This window comes from Euleptes europaea, chromosome 6 (genome assembly GCF_029931775.1).
Source record: "Euleptes europaea isolate rEulEur1 chromosome 6, rEulEur1.hap1, whole genome shotgun sequence".
In the NCBI taxonomy this organism is placed as follows: Eukaryota; Metazoa; Chordata; class Lepidosauria; order Squamata; family Sphaerodactylidae; genus Euleptes; species Euleptes europaea.
Window position 1 is genome coordinate 85,989,100 of NC_079317.1, and position 18,331 is coordinate 86,007,430.

General features: G+C 42.5%; 1 protein-coding gene across 3 annotated transcripts in view; it reads right to left on the reverse strand.

Annotated features, from left to right (window-relative positions):
* The window catches only part of TUB (TUB bipartite transcription factor), a 148,641-nt gene extending 130,805 nt beyond the window's left edge, over positions 1 to 17,836 (reverse strand). For all 3 annotated transcript variants that reach the window (XM_056851484.1, XM_056851486.1, XM_056851483.1), the window contains exon 1: positions 17,739 to 17,836. In XM_056851484.1, coding sequence (XP_056707462.1) covers positions 17,739 to 17,794 — 56 coding nt within the window. In that variant the 5' untranslated portion in view covers positions 17,795 to 17,836. The remainder of the gene's footprint in view (positions 1 to 17,738) is intronic.
* Positions 17,837 to 18,331: the final 495 nt, after the last annotated feature.

Sequence of the window (18,331 nt, forward strand, 5' to 3'; positions counted from 1 at the left end):
TTTTTCTGTTGTAAATCTGTTCTTTGCTGGGAGAAAAGTAATCTGGTTGTCTTCATTTTTCTCCAATTTTATCTTTCTGAGGAAGAGACTGGAAGAGAAAGGATCCCCCATGCCCCTCCTTTCTCCACTTTAAAGTGTTTCTTTAAACCTTCTTGCTTTTCTGTTCTTTTTTTCTCTAGGTTTTTTTATCAGACTGGTCATAAATCAAGCCAGCAACACTGTTTTGTTAACAGAAGATCCTTTCTTTCGCTGAAGTTTAAAATGTAAAAAAAAAATGGAATTTTAAGTTAACTCTGACTGAACCAGCCCTCTTGCTAAACGCAGGAGAGGGGCCAAGTCAAAGTGTTTGGAATTTGGAAAGCAGAGTCTTGTGAACTGTATCAAACTTTATAAGAAAAGAAACAGACTGGAAATGTTTATAAGGTGAAAAAAAGAAATGTGTGTATTATAGTTTTATAAAAAGCAAGTGAATTTTGAAAGAACCTGAGAAAGTTAGAGCATGTTTTGAGTGTGCTGTGAAGGGGCAAGTGTTTTGGCTTAAGAGGGCTGAGGAAAGGTGTTATGTATGGTTGGGAGAGACTTTAAGAGGGAAGCAGAAGGGTTTATAAAAAGAAAGGATAGTTATGGTTATTTAATGAGATGGATATTGGTGATGTTGGGTGCCTGTTTTCTCCAGGGACGGAGAAATCATGTTAATATATTAAGTGTTTTAAAACACAGTCAAATTAAAGCCAGGGTATTGTTGAAGGCTTTCACGGTCAGAGTTTATTGGTTCTCGTAGGTTATCCGGGCTGTGTGACCGTGGTCTTGAACTTTTCTTTCCTGATGTTTCGCCAGCAGCTGTGGCAGGCATCTTCAGAGGAGTAACACTGAAGGACAGTGTCTTTTTATTTTATGTTTTTGTGTTTTTATGTTGTTATAACATAAAAGTGGCATCATTAATGAAAAAGGTTTAAAAGGTATTCAAATCAGGGTGAAAAGGAAGGCTTTTTCAGCCTTAATAGCTTTAGGTATTATTTATTCTGCACTGATAAAAAAAATATTATTTGTAAACGAATGCTGTAAGTGCAAGATGGCAATGCAGGCCAGGTGAACATTTCACCCATATAGATAACCTTTGACTGGAAGCGTAAATGCCAGTTAAAATTACCAGTGGTACATCAGTTGCTGACAAATGGGAGACAACATCCCTATTCTGGCATTGCCAAAGCCAAGTAAAAAAAAAAAAAGGAGGATGGAAATTAGTTGAGGATTTAAAGAAAATTAATGAGATTGTTCAACATGGGTATCCAGTGGTGTCAGATCCTCACACTTTCCTGTACACCCCATCAGGACACCATGTATGGTTTAGTGTGACAGATTTGAAAAATGCCTTTTTAGCATTCCACTGGATGCCAACTCTAAGGACCTGTTTCTCCTGGGGTGAAAGGATCCAGATAATCTCTGCAAAAACAGAGGAGCTGGTGTTAGAGGGAACAATCTCATTGCTGAATTTCTTAGGACAGGAAGGATATAGGGTTTCAAAAGAAAAACTCCAAGTAGCCCAAAAGGAAGTAACTTATTTGGGACACAAAATAGCACAGGGAACACGAGATCTTCTACCTTCTCGCAAAGAGACTATCTGTCACATGCCACTCCCTCAAACTAAGAAACAGCTAAGGTCCTTCTTGGAAATATTGGGATTTTGTCGTGAGTGGATAAAAGAGTACAGTGAACTAACCAAAGACTTGATGAAAATGTGTCATGATGGGGAACCAGAAGTGCTGTACACAAACTTGTGGGCCAACTAAAAGACCTGTAGTTTATTTGTTCAAACAGCTGGATCCAGTGGCACAAGGGTGGCCTCCATGCTTGAGGGCAGTAGCTGCAACCGCCCTGGCTGTGGAGGAAGCAAGGAAACTGACTATTAAACATCCAATCAGAGTGTTTTGCCCTCATGCAGTGACTATTTTGTTACAACAGAGAGGGGCCAAGTGGCTTGATGATATCACATATGAACCTTGTAACCGTTTGAATCCTGCTAGTCTGCTGCCTGTAACAACTGACCTGGAGGAACATCATGACTGTCTACAAACTGTAGATATATGTACCATGGCACGGATAGACCTCAAGGATGAGCCTATCCACAACGCAGATCTCAAGATTTGGATTGATGGATCTTCTCGAGTGGTGAGTGGAAAAAGGCAGAGTGGATACAGCCTGGTGACTGAGTGCGAAGTGCTTGAAGCAGAGCCATTACCAGCGTCAATTTCAGCACAAGCAGCCAAATTATATGCATTAAACCAGGCCTTACTTAAAGCAGCAGGTAAGACTGTGAACATTTATACTGACAGCAAATATGCTTTTGAAGTTGTACAAGCATATAAACACATCTAGAAAGAACGAGGAGTCCTGACAGCTGGTGGGGAGCTGTAGGGCATGGAGATTTGATTTTACAGGTTTTGGACAATATTTAGTTACAGGTGACAATAACATCAAACTGGACATACCAAGGAGGCCAAAGGAAATCGCAGAGCTGATGAAATGGCAAAAGTGACTACAGCAAAATCAACATCCTGTAATATGGTAATGACTTTAACCCCAGTTTTTATACTGCCCCCTACAGGGCCCTGCACTGAAGAAGAAAAGAAACTGGATGGCAAAAGTAAGGACTACAGAAACAAGAGGGGGGTGGTTGAAGGGGCCTGAAGGTATGCATCACACACATCCTCACACAATTACACTAAAATAGTCATCTGGGAAACAGGGTTAGCAGAAATACTCTTGCAATCATACAATGAAAAGGGCATCTATCAGGAAGCAAAACAAATAACAAAAGCATGTGACATATCAAAGGGTACATGTAAAAAATCCAGGACAGAGGGGGTTGTTTGTTGGGGAAGTTATAAAACAGTTCAAAAAAAAGAAAAAAAAAAGAAATGGGAATAAAGTGTAGTTTTTACACGGCTTGGCAACCCCAGTTATCAGGAAAAATAAAAAGAATGAATCTGACCCTAAAAAAGAGATGCTAATTAAAATTTGTGTAAAAAAAAATTAATTTAAAATGGTCAAATGTATTGCCTATCCCACTGACACGCATCTGTACATTAGCCCGGGGGCCACACAAGTTGTTGCCCTTTGAGGCTCTGTATGAATGTCTCTCTTAGCATTTTTAGAATCAAGGAACACCGAATAAAAAGGTTAAAAACAGATATATAAAACCCAAAAACTGGTTTGTGTTGTATAACCTCTCCCCCTAGACTCTTGTCCATTCTTGTTTTATAGGAAATTAGGTGTTTGTGAAATCTTAAAAGCATACTACTCTCCAGCTCAGGTAGACGGGTCCGTTCCAAATTATTTTCACCGCAGATGTTGCAGTGAAGGTGAATGGAAAGGGAGGCTGTGTCCATTATTCCAGATGCAAGAAAGCGCTACCACCGTGTGAGGTCGAGACCAGAAGGACAGTAGACAACTTCGTGGCAGCCAAAGCCATAGCAGCTGGCGAGAGCTCACGTGCAAGAGACTCGAAGTGGTCGGTAGAACCTGCAGGCGAACTTAAACTTTTATTCAGAAGCTAACAAGACTTATGATTAAAGACGTGGAAACCAAAGCACAATCGTTAGCTAAAGAACAAGAGTAGATTTTTGAGACTCTTTTAGAAAGCCATTTTGATGTAATACTTGGTTTTTTGGTTTAGAAAAAGTGGCTAGGGAAACACTGTGTCTACATGATTGTTTTAAAATTGTAAGTTAATATAATAGAGTGATCAAGATTCAAAATAATTTTGATCATGAGGGGGGACTGTGGGATGTGTAAGATTTTAATTAATTTAATTCTAGCATATTAGAAAAATGTTATTTTTCTATTATATTTGTAAGCTGTGGTTATTTATATAAGTCAGTAGAAAATAGTTCTGTCTAACTTAAACTGAACAAAGCAGGTGATTTTTCGTACCTGGAACAGGATATCACCAAATAACAGATGAGATCAGAGTTAGGGTGGATTTGAGAGGAGGAGATATTCAAATCCTCTTGGAACAAAGAACTTTGGAGAGAAGTATAAAAGATTAAGAAATAGGAGGAGCTTGTTAGAGGGAAAGTTTCATTTTGTGGCCTTTGGCTGAAATCTTTCCTCTCATTATTTTTTGCTGCAGAAAATAATTAAAAATCTCTTGCTTTCAATCCTGAGATTGGGTTTCTTTTTATTCAGAATTTAAATCTGTTTAAATAAATAAATCTTTTTATTTCCAACAGGTAGATGTGCCAACAAGGGAAAGACGCACTCCCAATCAACATCCATCCCAGAGCTGCCTCCAACAGCTTGGCTTCATACAAAAAAAAAGAAAGAAAAGAATCCATCAGTACAGTTTAGAGGTGGGAGATATCCACGTGGGAGAAAATACCTATGCTGGAAATAGTAGAAACTATAATAAATGGCAGCACGTGGCTTCAAAGATAATATAATGTGAAATATACCAACTAAAAAAAAACAATATTATTGAATATAATAATTCTATTTTTTGGAAAATCCAAACACAACATATATTCATAAACACTATGTTGAAAGCCACAGAGAAACTTCACTGGGTCTGAAATAACAAAAAAATGTATATATACAGATTGCTTTTAACAACAAAACACGAACAACATAAATTTAAGAATTATTTCTGTGGCCTTAACAAAGGCTCATGTATACTGAAAAATTATAGTCCATGAAAAATAACGAAGAGACGAAGAAAGGTCCAAGGTGGGTCTATCCCAAGTACGCGTTTCGGAATCCAATCCTTCCTCAGCTTGGCAACCACAACAATGTTTAAAGAGACCAATAAAAATGTCTTCTAAAAATAATGATAATCATCATAATAATAAGGCTTATCAAAATGACTACAGTGACAACTTATGAGTGTTGAGAATACATTTGTAACAACATGAATGCTATTTCAAAAATAAGACTGCTTACCACTACTTTTCAAAAAGTCCAAAGAATCTTCAAAAGGAAATTCATGGGAACAATTTTTTCCTATGGTACAATGAAGCTAATCAATAAAGCTAATGTTAAAAATGAGCCAAAGATTGAACAACCCTCCGTACTAAAAATTAAATCTTACCCCATATGAAAGGGATCTAGAAAGAGTAATCAACCCATTCAGAAGTCAGCATTCTTCAAAGTGAGAACAAGAATGCAGGGACAAACTCAAATACACACAGCTGTGAGAAAAATTTCTCAAAAGGATCCAACTGATTAAAGTGACCACGTTAAAAAACACGTTAAAAAAACAAGAGAGGTCAAATTCTGTATTTAAGCCACTAGGGGCTAACGTTTTAAAAAGAAAAATTAAGCATATCTCCTGGCAATTGAGAACCTTCTTAACATCTTGTGCCTGGTATGTTTTAGGCTGGTATTGCCAAAGAACAAAGAATTTGAGATCATGGTCACTATGACCATGAGAGACAAAATGGCTGACAATTGGCACCAATGCGTAAGCGTACTTGATGTAAGGTACAGCCAATGTACATTTTTGGAACTGGGCAAGAACACAGAAGGATATAAACAACGCAGACTGATGCACAGTCGGAAAAACTGTTCTTGCCCAGTTCCAAAAATGTACATTGGCTGTACCTTACGCCAAGTACGCTTATGCACTGGTGAACATCGTGCAAGGGTAAGGGCTCGAACTGTGGCTTTCAACACAGTGTTTATGAATATATGTTGTGTTTTGGATTTTCAAAAAAATAGAATTATTATATTCAATAATATTGTTTTTTTTCCAGTTGGTATATTTCACATTATATTATCTTTGAAGCCACATGCTGCCATTTATTATAATATCCAGGTGGGGCCTGGAGATGTCTGGGAGCTCTCCCAGAATTACAACTGATCTCCAGATTGCAGAGGTCAGTTCCCCTGGATGAAATGGCTGCTTTGGAGGGTGGACATTATGGCACTGAGGTCCTCCCCCTCCCAAAAGCCCACCTTCCACAGGCTCTACCTTCACATTTCCAGGAATTTCCAGATCCAGAGTTTTAACCCTAGAGCAGATACTTTCATCAGATGTATGTGTGCATTTAGCACAATATGCACATAAGTAGTCTATTGATCCAGAGTTCCCCTCCTACTCATTTGAAATGATTAAGTTGCGAAAATCAAACTTCCTAGGTGAATTAATTTGTCTTTGTTGGTGACATTTAAAAAGTTCCTTCTCTTCCCTCCACTTTTTGGGGGGGTTGTTTTTATATGGAACTAAAACAAAAGAAAACAAGGAAGGGGCCTTTGGGAATGCAGACATGGCTTGCCAAAAACAACAATTTTTTTTTAAAAAAAAACCTGGTCAGCTAATAGGAGCTATTTCGTCAGCATACTTAGAAGTGCGACGGGGGGGGGGGGGGAGGACATTTTTCTAATGAGTTATTCACACACACACTTTGTGCTGTAAATTAAGGCAGAGGTTAAATCCCCCTGATAATGGCCGGGGTGCAATTTACTTCACTGAGTTACAGAAACAGGCACGAGTCCATCAGGGTTTACAGTATGATCTCTACCTATCTGTTTCTCTGTCATAAATAATGACTCACCTTAAAGTAGATCGATATTTGAGTGGAGGGGTTCAGTTTTGTTCCAAACATTTGCCAAAACAGGACAATTATTTCCTGTAATGTCATAATCAGCACCTATTTGAATTTAAGAAAAGTTCTTGGGAGTTTATGCAATAGAGCAACTGCTGAAACAAGAAATGGTGCTCGCCTAATTGTACTCTGGGGGCCAGCAAGGCAAAATCCTCATTAAAAAATCAGTCTACTGGGATATGATTGTGACAGAGGGATCAAATCACCTGAATATTATTCACTTGCTTTCTTTATACTGGTGTTACCAAAAACCCTTTTTACAGTCACTGCTTCTGTATTTACTTTAAACGTCCCTGAATATCAGACTACCCTGTGAAAAAAAGTTAAAGACAAAAAAATACTTATTGGACGTAACTAACTTGAATGTGAACGCAAGAGACTCCTTTTTTTAACCTGTTTTAAAAAAACTTAGTCTTCCATTTGAGTAAATACCATTTCTTCTTTTGCAATGTTCATAAAAGACCAAATTTAGAAGGCCCCGAAATGACATCTAATGATTTAAAAACTGGCATCCATAGCAATGCCTTATTCTGTAATATTTTACTTTTTATTTTACAAGTATTCGTTTTGTTTAGCTCTTTGAAGGTGTAACCCCCCCCCCCCAGTCTTTAGAGCTGGAGTACACATCTAGCCTGTTTTTGTTTCATTCTTTAAAAGAAACCAATATCTTAAGTATGACCATCCATTGCTACAAGGCTTCTTCCTCCCCCTTGCTATCCATTACAAGTGTGCATCATGTTATATTTTTGAATGGGAACTTGCCAGACTGGCGGTGGTGGAAAGCACCGTCAAGTCACAGCTGACTTATGGTGACCCTGTAGGGTTTTCAAGGCAAGAGACCTTTAGAGGTGTTTTCTTACTGCCTGCCTCCAGGTGGGCTGAGAGTTCTGAGAGAACTGTGACTGGCCCAAGGTCACCCAGCAGACGTCATGTGGAGGAATGAGGAATCGAACCTGGTTCTCCAGACTCGAGTGACGAGTCCACCACTCTTAAGCACTACACCATGCAAGACTATTGCACCCAAAGGAAAAGATCGGAAGCTAGGTTGTCAACTGTTTTTTAGTGGCTGCTAGTGAGTTCATATATTCAGATTATGAAGAAGAAGAAGAAGAAGAAGAGAGAAGGAGAAGGAGAAGAGTTGGTTTCTATATGCCAACTTTCTCTACCACTTAAGGAAGAATCAGACCGGCTTACAATCACCTTCCCTTCCCCTCCCCACAACAGACACCCTGTGAAGTAGGTGGGGCTGAAAGAGTGTGACTAGCCCAATGTCACCCAACTGGCTTCATGTGTAGGAGTGGGTGCTGTACACAGGAAGAAAGAATATGACTGTCCAATTCAACAAAAGGGAAAAGGCAAGGAGAGATTTCCAGGAGCAAGGGAAAAGAACAGAGCTGTACCCACACATAATTGAATATTGTACTACGGTGGTGCTGTTGCAATCATTTGCTACTGAACTTTCTTGTCTACACAGGACAGTTCAGTTGCAAGTGATTACGACCGATTCAGCAATGTCTAAATGTGTTTATGCAGACTCAATGAATGGTGGAGCCTTTCAGTATCTCCATCGAGAGCTTCAGAGAAAGAGGTACTTGATGGAATAATTGTTTTTTCCTCAGTTGATGCTAGCCTTGAAAATGTCCATTGGGCAATAAAGAACCTGCCCTGACCTGGGTAGACGAGGCTATCCTGATCTCATCAGATCTCGGAAGCTAAACAGGGTTGGCCCTGGCTAGTATTTAGATGGGAGACCTCCAAGGAATACCAGGGTCGTGATGCGGAGGCAGGCAGTGGCAAACCACCTCTGAATGTCTTTTGCCTTGAAAACCCTATGGGGTCGCCATAGGTCAGCTGTGATGATAGCAAAAAAACCAACCCTTCCCTTCCAGGTCATCTGGAAGTGATTCTTATTTGCCATAGGCTACCAAGTAGACAGCTATTTACAAGTCTGCTATCGTCTTCCTAAATGGATTCAAACACAAGAGCTACCTGTACTGCAATAACCTTATAGGGACAGAACTGGAAAGGATCTAGGAGAGCCCAAAATACTATGAACTTACTAGTCACTGATAGAGATGAATACCTGCATTAAAGGTCATTCAGGCAATTCAAGCATCAGATGAATTACATTTACCCAGTGAACACCTAGATAATGCATTCATATATCCTGCACAGACAGAAATGCCTTTCTCAAAGGGGTGGTTTTACTTTTGCCCAGTTTCAAACCAAGCAAGGATCTTCTGTATGATAGGGACAGTGATTGCTATACTACAGAAACCCTCTCAAAGAGATCATGAGATCTTAGTCTGATATGCTTGTGGCTGCAAAGAATCTTGAAAACATTGTGGCATCAGAGCACATAAAACAGAAGGCAATTAAACAAAGAATAAAATTATCATCATTTTTCAAATCTAAAAAGGCACTGAACTATTTTTGTAAAGCTCAGCCAAGGTTTAAAAAAAAAACAGAGAGACGAAATGAGTGTCTACCAGCTGTTCCATGGCAAACATGTAAACCATGATCATTATTATAACTAATTATGCCAATTAGAGAAACTACCCTTTGTTTGTTTCGAATGTGGTGCTTTAGTACGGAACACCTTGTTTAGCCTGGCCGTAATGTATGAAAACATCATTTTAAGAGGTACCTATTGCTGACTGACTGGGTGCCAGCAATGCAACACTCATAATTAAATATAGTACTTACACTATGAATAAAAGAAAAAGTAATATTTTTTGAATATTTTATTATTGATCATTTCAAGGTTTTGGGTTTTTATGATTATTGTATTTTTTTCACTTTGTGAGCTACTTTGAGCAGGTCTCTGAATAGGCAGGATATAAATTTTCTGAACAAATGTTTGCCACTGAACTATCTCCATGTGATATGCTTGCACCGAGACCATATACTTGCATAGGGAAAATAGTGTATAAAGTGTATATGGATACAATTTTGTATGATTTCTATTATCACAATTGTACGATTTCTATTATCACAATTGTACGATTTCTATTATCACAATGGTACCACTAGCACTGTACAAGTCACTCCACAAAGTATTCTTGTTGATTCAAAGGAAGTTGCTACATCTAATTCCTAAGACTGACAAAGTTTGGAAAAATCTGGCATTTGAATTGACTGTGTAAATTGGTTCCCAGTTATTCTTACTTCTTGTATTATGATTGTTTTGTTGTTGTTCCTAGTGAGTACATTTGATTGATTTCAATAGGAAATAGGGTTGCCAGCTCTGGGCTGAGAAATACCTGGGGATTTAGGGGGTGGATCCTAGGAAGGGAGGAGTTTGAGGAGGGGAGGGACCTCAGAAGGGTATAATGCCATAGAGTTCATCCTACAAAGCAGCCATTTTCTCCAGAGGAACTGATATGGGTTGTCTGGAGATCAATTGTAATAGCAGGAGATCTCCAGGTGCTTGACAAGCCTAATAACGAAATGCTGGAAATCCCTTCATAGGGTCCAAAATGTGTGATGCCCACAATATGCTGCAAGCTATATGCTTTATGGGAAAGCTTGTAGAAGGCAAGAGCAGATCTTTCCCCACTTTCATTTTTCAGGACTACTTGGCTTTAAAATCGTCTCTCAGAGTTAAGGACCCTCAAGAACAAAACGTACAAGGGGCAGCAGTTGGGACAGTGAAATCTCTTCCTCAGGCTTAATTTTTACTAATTGGTTACATGATTGATTGTGCTATCCTAATCAATGTTGCATCCATCTACCGTATATACTCGCGTATAAGCCGAGTTTTTCAGCCCAAAAAAAGGGCTGAAAAAGCCGGCCTCGGCTTATACGCGGGTCAATACGGTAGAGGGGGGAGGGAAGGAGGAGGGAGGAGGGAGGAGGGAGGGGAGAACTTACCGCCGCCGCCGCTGGGCCCGCGTTGTTTCCTGCCGCCGGGAGCGGCCTCCTGCGGCGGCGCAGAGGCCGCCCCGGCCCCCGCCCGGCCGCGCCGCCGCTTCCTGGGGCCGGGAGCGGCCTCCTGCGGCGGCGCAGAGGCCGCCCCGGCCCCCGCCCGGCCGCGCCGCCGCTTCCTGGGGCCGGGAGCGGCCTCCTGCGGCGGCGCAGAGGCCGCCCCGGCCCCCGCCCGGCCGCGCCGCCGCTTCCTGGGGCCTGGGGCGGCCTCCTGCGGTGGCGCAGAGGCCGCCCCGGCCCCCGCCCCGCCGCGCCGCCGCTTCCTGGGGCCGTTGTACTTGTTGAAATGTTTTGAAACACAATATACACATTTTGTATTATTGTACTGATTTCTTCCCGTGCCAGTTTCCAAACCTGACGGTAATAGCACGGAGGTGCTCTTTTCTTGTTTTACTACCTGGAGGTTGGCAACCCTAGCCAAAACTGATGAGTGTAATGTTACAGTTGCCACACTTAATCAAAGGTAAAAAGACATTTATTGATTTAAACCAAGCAGACTATCACTAAAATAATTCTTATGATAAATGCTACTTGGCAATTCATATTTAATGTGCCTGTCTATGGATGCATCCTACTTGAAGAGGAAATGAAGAGCAATGGTAATACAGAAGGTACTTTCTGTGTCTAGCTTTAGCGACGTCTGTAGTTTGCCAGAAGGGAACATTGTTTCAGGAAATGGCTATGTATTCACATAAAAGTCTGTGCCTCTTTGGCCTGCCTCCTTTTAATATATTTTGGGAATGGCATACAACTCAAGGGGCAGCTGGTGGGTGTGTCATGCAGATGAATAATACAATGTAACTGAAAAGTGAATAAAAAGCTTAATAGAAAGAAGAAGTAAAAGGGCACTGAAGCAACAGTTAGAAGAATAAAAGGAGTTCAGTAGTACAGAAAAAGGTAAAGGTAGTCCCCTGTGCAAGCACCAGGTCATTCCTGACCCATGGGGTAACATCACATCCCAACGTTTACTAGGCAGACTATGTTTACGGAGTGGTTTGCCATTACCTTCCCCAGTCATCTACACTTTACCCCCAGTAGTAAAGAAACAACATAAATATTTGGTGACCCGAGGTTCCCCCCACCCCAGTAGCCTGGCTGCACTGAATGTGCTCTTTTGAAGTGAACATCGGGATTAGAGAATGTCTGGTACAGCCCCATTTAATATCTGTATCAAGGGTCTTCAATGTCTGTGGTTGCTTGGGTGGTAGGCATTCTCTTATCCAAGGTTAGGGTTGCCAACCTCCAGGTACTAGCTGGAGATCTCCTGCTATTACAACTGATCTCCAGCTGAGAGAGATCAATTCACCTGGAGAAAATGGCCGCTTTGGCAATTGGACTCTATGGCACTGAAGTCTGTCCCTTCCCCAAACCCTGCCCTCCTGAGGCTCCGCCCCAAAAATCTCCAGGTATTTCCCAACCCTGAGCTGGCAACCCTATCCAAGGTGGAGGAGTGTGCTTAGGTTCTATAATAAAGGAGGCCCCATCCAGCAGTGAAGGATTTACAGTTACAAAGTACCTTCACTTGAACATAATGTTACATATAAACATGTACCTTGACATGCCACATTCAAAATCAGTGTAATATTAATATGCAATATTAATACACAGAATCATCATTACTTATTGTTTAACAATATTTTGGTAGGCCATCTGGGACTATATAAAATTGCTTCAGGAAGGTGCATCTGGTCTAAGGGCTACCATTTGACCATCTATGCAAAATGTCAGATGAACCTGAACAGGCAGAACATCTGCAATACGATTATTAGTTATATGTAGCATAATCTCATATTGAGTAGTTTGCTAGACAAATTATATACACACACAAACATGAACGCACAAGGACTTGCGGGAGGCATCTAATTTCTCACTCCTCCACTATTTCCTCTTTGCCTTTCCTGAAAGCCCTGATATTCCTTTCCATTTTCCTGCATCCGTCTCTCCTTCCCCCCCCCCCCCAATAGCTGGCCTACATTTATCTGCCCCTCTGTCTTCAGCTTTCCCTCTCCTTCCTCAAAGCCTCTGCTTACAAAAACTGTGGCTAGTTGCATTGCACCTGAATTCCAGATGACAGAGATCTGTCCCCCTTAGGGCTGCCAAACTCCAGGTGGTGGCTGGAGATCTCCTGCTATTACAACTGATCTCCAGCAGATAGAGATCAGTTCACCTGGAGAAAATGGCTGCTTTGGCAATTGGACTCTATGGCATTGAAGTCCCTCCCCTCCCCAAACCCTGCCCTCTTCAGGCTCTGCCCCAAAAACCTCCTGCCAGTGGCAAAGAAGGACCAGGAAATCCTAATCCCCTTGGAGAAAATAGCTGTTTAGGAGGGCATTATAACCAGCTGAGGACATTTCCCTCCCCAAACTCTGGCCTCCTCAGACTCCATCACAGAATCTCCAGGAATTTCCCAATCTCTAGCTGGCAATGGGGTCACCATAAATCAGCTGTGACTTGACGGCAAAAAAGAAAAGAAAAAAGCTTGCAACCTTAGCCAAGGTGCCCTCTCTCAATGGCCAAAATAGGACTAGAAAAGGGCTCTGCCCCATCTCTGTGCCTTTTACTGACAGAACCAAGCTTGGAATGCTGTGGTTTCCTAGCAACAGCCACTGAGGGAATCCAATACTTAAATGCCCTCTTTTTAAAATTTGGGTTTTTTTTTTTTTTTTTACATTTTTTTGCATGCCTGGGACCCTTTTCAGGTTTGTAGAAAGATCTGACTTGCAGGTTCATGGCTTCAGTCACTGGATTTAAGTATCCTCAGATTTGGCTGACTTCGCTGTTTGTATATATGTGTGTGTGAAGTGCCGTCAAGTCGCAGCCGACTTATGGCAACCCCTTTTGGGGTTTTCATGGCAAGAGACTAACAGAGGTGGTTTGCCAGTGCCTTCCTCTGCACGGCAACCCTGGTATTCTTTGCTGGTCTCCCATCCAAATACTAACCAGGGTTGACCCTGCTTAGCTTCTGAGATCTGATGAGATCAGGCTAGCCTGGGCAGTGGAAACCCATAAGGACTTGCGTGAGGCATCTCATTTTCCCCTCCCCAGGTTTTTCCTGTTTCCCTTTCCTGAAAGCTCCCATAATCTCCCACCTTTTCATGCTTCCTTTTTTAGGGTTGCCAGCTCCAGGTTCGGAAATTCCTAGAGATTTGGGGGTACAGCCTTGGGAGGAGAGGTTTGGGGAGAGAAGCAACCACAGCAAGATATAATACCATAGAGTCCAAGCTCCAAAGCAACCATTTTCTCCAGGGGAACTGATCTCTGTCATCTGGAGATCAGCTGTAATTCCAAGTGATCTCCAGCCCCCACCTGCAGGTTGGCAACCCTAGTTCTCATGGAGTAAATGGATGCTTTGGAGGGTGGAGTTTGTGGCATTATATCCTTCTGAGGTCCCTCCCCTCCTACGGTTGCCAATCTCCAGGTACTAGCTGGAGATCTCCTGCTATTACAACTGATCTCCAGCCGATAGAGATCAGTTCACCTGGAGAAAATGACCACTTGGGCCATTGGACTATGTCATTGAATACCTCCCCTCCCCAAACCCCATCCTCCTCAGGCTCCACCCCAAAAATCTCCAGGTATTTCCCAATCCAAATATGGCAACCCTATCCCCTCCTCAAATCCTATTCTCCCCAGCCCCCCCCAAAAAAATCTCCAGGTTTTCCTAACCTGCAGTTGGCAACCCTATCTCCTTCCCACTCAACAGCCAACCTACCTCTATCTGCCCCCTTAGGGTTGCCAACCTCCAGGTACTAGCTGGAGACCTCCTGCTATTACAACAGTTATCACCTGGAGAAATGGCTGCTTTGGCCATTGGACTCTATGGCATTGAAGTCCCTCCCCTCCCCAAATCCTGCCCTCCTTAAGTTCTGCCCCCAAAACCTCCCACCGGTGGTGAAGAGGGACCTGGAAACCCTAGCCCCTCTGTCTTAAGCTTTCCTTCTTTGCCCCCCAGTAGCCTCTACCTAGGAAAACTAGGTAGTTTTGTGGTGCCCACCACTGGGCTAGGCCCACTTGCATGGCAGGGAACCTAAAGGACTTGTAGGGTGGCACCTCACTTTCCCCTCTACCCCCCCCCCACTATTTCTTGTTTCCCTTCCCTTCCCCGCCTCCTTCTCTCCTTCTCAGCCTTTCACCAACCTACCTTTTATCTTCTTCCCATCTTCAGCTCTATTTATTATTTATTTACTTCATTTTTACCCCACCTTTCTTCATAGTGGGGCCCAAAGCAGTTTACATTATTCTCGTCTCCTCCTTTTTATTCACACAACAACCCTGCGAGGTAAATTAGACTGAAAGTGTGTGACTGGTCCAAAATCACCTAGTGAGCTTCTACAGCAAGTTGGGGCTTTGGACCTGGGTTTCCCAGACCCTACTCTGAATCTCTGTACCACACTGGTTTTCATAGGGTGGCTGATGCTGAACAGTAGCAAGCAGCCAGGCCTAGTTGAGTCATGTAAATTGAATGGTAGGAAGTCACCCAGAAGTTGCTTTCAGGCCTAGGATTGCCAACCTCCTGGTGGGACCTGGAAATATCCCAGATTTACTACTGAACTCCAGACGAGAGAGATATGTCCCCCTGGAGAAAATGGCTGCTTTGGAGGGTGGACTCTATAGCATTATATTCAGCTAATGCTTCTTCCCTCCCCAAACCCTGCCTTCCTCAGACTCCACCACAACATTTCCAGGAATTTTCCAACCTGGAGCTGGCAACCCTAGCCAGGCCTGGCCCTAGGGTTGCCAACCTCCAGGTACTAGCTGCAGATCTCCCGCTATTACAACTGATCTCCAGCCTATAGAGATCTGTTCACCTGGAGAAAATGGCCACTTTGGCCATTGGACTCTATGGCATTTAAGTCCCTCCCCTCCCAAACCCCGCCCTCCTTAGGCTCCGCCCCAAAAATCTCCCGCCAATAGCAAAGAGGGACCTGGCAACCCTACCTGGCCTTGATGAGTCCTCCCTCAAAGCCAAAATAGGCCTGGAAAGGGCCCTGCAACCTCTCCCTGCCTTTTTACTCATGGAAGCCCAGTCTGGAATACTGTGGTTACCTAGCAACAGCCACTGAGGGAATCCATTGATTAAAGCTACAGGTGCTCCTTTTATCATTTTCTAGTAATCCCCCCACATTTTAAAAATATATTTCACATGTTTCTGCAATCCCGGGGCCTTTGGGGGGGGGGGGTTGTAGAAAGATCTGTCTTGACTGTTCGCAGTTCCAGTCACCGGATTTAAGTATCCTCAGATTTGGCCCAATTCGCTATCAGTATATAGATGATATGGGAGAAGGCAAATGCAAGCAAACTAAATTATGCCTGGGTGGGGGAAAGTATTATCACGCTAAACAAGGTTCTACAAGAACAAAACCTGCTTTAATGCTAGTTCTTTGTTTGTTAACATGTTTTCACTCTAAGGCATCACCCAAGACCCTCTATATTTTGAGCCCCTCGCTGTTACAACCAGTAGCAGAAAGTAGCTTCCAGTATTACAGAGAATAACTCTATTTTGGAATTGCACTGGTTATAAGATGTATGTGGGAGGACAGTTTTAATAAGCAAGAAACAATTCTGCACCATTTCTCAACCTTGCAGAAGCAACCATTAGGGAGATGAGATCACGGTTTATTGTATTTTCAGCTACCTACCAAAATGTAAAACAAGAACAAGAAGAATCTGGGAACTGACTCCTAACAGCTGCTGAATGCAAAGGGAGACAAGAGGTTGACTGTTCGCAGCATTCTTTGCTAACAAATTCTTTTCCAATGGGGCACTATTGTGATAGGAAATCAGACAAATGAACATAATGCAATTCAGCACTATTGCCGAACAAAACCTATTGTCAAGATTTCAGTCACCTTTCCTGTACCATCAGTTCATTGCAGCTGCTGCAAACTTGCCATCTATCAAAAGATATATCATAGGACAGGGCATGATGGGACAAGACCATAGCCAGATGTGCTAAAATGAAGGGAAAAAACTCACCACCGTCATATACTTTTTCTGAACAGTATAAAATGTTCGCTGTGTGTTTTCTTCTGGCAGCTGATTGAGTGACATTCACTTCCCTTTACCAGGCTTATTCTGTAGCCCACCACTTTAGAGGGATTTGTGTGGCCTGTGCTAAGTAGGTCTTAGTTTTTCATTTTCAGAGATTACCTTTTTGTTTTTTGTTTGCCACCAAGTCACAGCTGATTTAATGGCGACCCCATAGGGTTTTCAAGGCAAGAGATGTCTGGAGGTGGTTTGCCATAACCTGCCTCCGCATCACAACCCGGGTATTCCTTGGCAGTCTCCCATCCAAATACTAGCCAGGGTCAGGGCTGAGAGTGTGTGACTGGCCCAAGGTCACCCAGCAAGTTCCCATGGCGTGAGTGAGGATTTGAACCTGGGTTTCCCAGGTCCTAGTCCGACACCTTAACTACTACACCACGCCGGGTCTCATTTGATTTGTGGGACGGTTGTTATTTAGGGGCAATAATGTGAGCAAAAGCATATAAATGCAGAATACTTTTTTTTAAAGATCCTAAAACTTAAACATTCCCATTTGATTATTTATGCAGCTCCAGATTTACCCATGCTGCTGTAACAGATCAATGTTACCATTGGGGGAGAAACGAGTGAGAGAAATGGCAATTTGTTATCAGAAGTAGTATAACGATGCCTCAAAGAAGTCTCAAAGGAGCTTCACTGCCTGCCTTTTTCATTCATGTGCTTCCTGGGCATTTTTGCAGAGTTTTCGGCAGAAAATACAATACTTCCCTCTTCTCAACTGATTTGCCACTTGAGTTTGTCTATAGAATATCTAATGCTGAATTTCCCGTTGAACTTCATAGCATTGCATACAAGCTGGACTCTAGCGTACAGCATTTCCTTACACTTTGGCCTGAGGAAACCACCACTGGGAATCTGAAGACAAGAAAATAAGCACATTTCTAGGAACTTTCCCACTTCCAGCATTAACAACTGACTAGTGGGAACAGCTGATTGTCAATGGGAACTGAGAGGTTAACAAACAAAATGTCACTTCAAGCTCACACCAGAGGCTGTGTATAGGTAATGAAGAAAAGAGCCTGTGCGTTTTCCTAAAGTAAATACTGATTTTAAACGATAAATGCAAGAGGCGTTGAGCTTTGCTATTAAACGGGCCACACTGCCTTGCATTATTTACCAAGCAAATAAGGAAGGGGGAAAGTTAACCGTCGTGATGCACAGTACCTGTCGTAACTCCATCGACTGTAAGACATCGTCTTGTTGCCGCTAACACCGTCCATCCTCTGCAGCTCAGCACTTCTACTCTCTGCAGTCTCCCCAATTGTCTGATGAGAGGGATGGCTGGAAGTCTTTTAAAAAAATTAGGGAAAAAACCAACCAGCAGAGACACTTGTCTCTGAAAGCCTAACCAGTTGGGAAAGATGCTTAATGCTACCTGCAAGCACGGAGACGACTAGGATTAAATGCACAACAGCCAATTTAGCAGAGGTTTACAATCGAAGGAATGTACCACTCTCTGTTCAAGAGCAGGGGGCTCTTCCCAAGCTGTGAGCCATATATTCTGTACCAGTATCTGGAGTATAATTTCAGCTGTCTGTTTGGGACATGCTATAGACCGATGGCAGAAAACAGGAGGATGCTACCATGCTTTAAGGCCATTTTATAAAGGAGCTGCATATATCTGAAAGATGCATCTCCTGCTATAGCAGTTTCTTTGTTATTTATTCTGGTTTCCACAGATACAGCTCCATCTTTTTACATCACTTTTCTCGGGCCAATAGCATAATCCCTAGATCTTTCAAACAGTACCTTCAGAC